The sequence below is a fragment of the Zalophus californianus genome, chromosome X (genome assembly GCF_009762305.2).
Source record: "Zalophus californianus isolate mZalCal1 chromosome X, mZalCal1.pri.v2, whole genome shotgun sequence".
NCBI lineage: Eukaryota > Metazoa > Chordata > Mammalia > Carnivora > Otariidae > Zalophus > Zalophus californianus.
In genome coordinates this window covers 10,411,948-10,413,387 of record NC_045612.1, presented here as the reverse complement: position 1 = coordinate 10,413,387, position 1,440 = coordinate 10,411,948, and the positions used below count along the sequence as shown (strand labels likewise).

At 48.2% G+C, this 1,440-nt stretch overlaps 1 protein-coding gene across 1 annotated transcript; it reads left to right on the top strand.

Annotated features, from left to right (window-relative positions):
- The first annotated feature begins 800 nt into the window (after nt 1-800).
- Nucleotides 801-1,163, top strand: LOC113931360 (ADP-ribosylation factor 3-like). Its single transcript, XM_035725777.1, has one exon. It carries the CDS (start codon nt 801-803, stop codon nt 1,161-1,163), a length of 363 nt encoding a protein of 120 aa, XP_035581670.1.
- Nucleotides 1,164-1,440: the final 277 nt, after the last annotated feature.

Sequence of the window (1,440 nt, the reverse complement as noted above, 5' to 3'; positions counted from 1 at the left end):
CTGGCTGATTATATAGCTTAAAACCATATCATGCATAATAGATTTGGTTTCTGATATAAAATCTATGAAGGATGTAAGTGATGGGAAGGGAGAGTCAAGGCCCTCCAGTCTCAAGACAATCAGAAATGTACTCAAACCCAATCTTAGCATAGACAAACTAGCAATTAAAGGATGATTTTGAATAAAAATAAGTATAAATTTCTTTATTGAAGTTGAAGAAAAAGTGGGAAAACTTCAAAAATAAATGCATGCTCCAGAGCAGTTTTGCAGGAGTGAAAACAGACCACTGATATAGCATGCTGAAATGGGGGGGGGGAGATCAATTATTCATATTAATTTCAAGTCAATAATGTAGCAAGAATATATTGTGGCTATGGCAAAGTCAATGGTACTCTGTGGGCAATGCAAAGCTATAACAGATTCAGTACCTTCCCTCAAAATCTGGTCACCTAGGGAAATAAAGACACAAATGCAGGTCATTAGGATACCAAACAGACTGTAACGGATGCTAGAGCAGGGGTTCAAAGTACTACAGAAACACAGACAATAAGAGAAATTCATTTGACCAAGGACTGAGGGAAGGACTGACAAAGAAAGTAACATTTAAACTGCACAGTCCCTTGCAGGGCAGATAGTATTTTGACAAGAAGACACGAGGCGGGTGGGAGCGAAACAAACGCCTGGCTCAGAGCAGTGGCCTCACCGCGACCTCCAAGGGTTTCTCTGGCTGGTGTTGCTCCCCCCTCCCCCATCTACAGCATGGGAAATACCTTCTAGAACCCCTTTTTGGCAAAAAAGAAATGCACATTCTCATGGTGGGTCCAGATGCTGTGGGGAAGACCACCATCCTGTACAAACTGAAGCTGGGTGAAACCGTGACCACCGTTCCCACCAGAGGCTTCACCGTGGGAACCGTGGAGGACAAGACCATCAGCTTCACCGTGTGGGACATGGGCAGCCAGGACAAGATCCAGCCTCTGTGGCGCCACTGCTTCCAGAACACACAAGGTCTCATCTTCGTGGTTGGTGGCAACGACAGAGAGCAGGACCTCCCCAACGTCATGAATGCGGCTGAGATCGCGGACAAGCTGGGGCCGCGGTCCCTGCGCCACAGGAACCGGTATGTTCAGGCCACCTGTGCCACCCGCGGGCCCGGGCTTTAGGAGGGACTGGACTGGCTGTCCAATCAGCTCTGGAACCAGAAGTGAGCCACCGCCCCCGCCCCACTGCCCCCCTTCCACCCTGCTTTACTCTCCTGCGGTGTGAGCGCCAGAAGCTGTCTCCACGGTCGGTCACAGCATGTTTCGCCAGGCTGTCATTGTGCAGACGCTGCCTTGCAGCCGGGTTTTTATTTAATGTAAACAGTTTTTGTTCCCAGTGAGGCTGTTTCTGGTACTCCTATGCGGTATTACTCAGCTTTTTTTATTGTAAAGAGAGAAT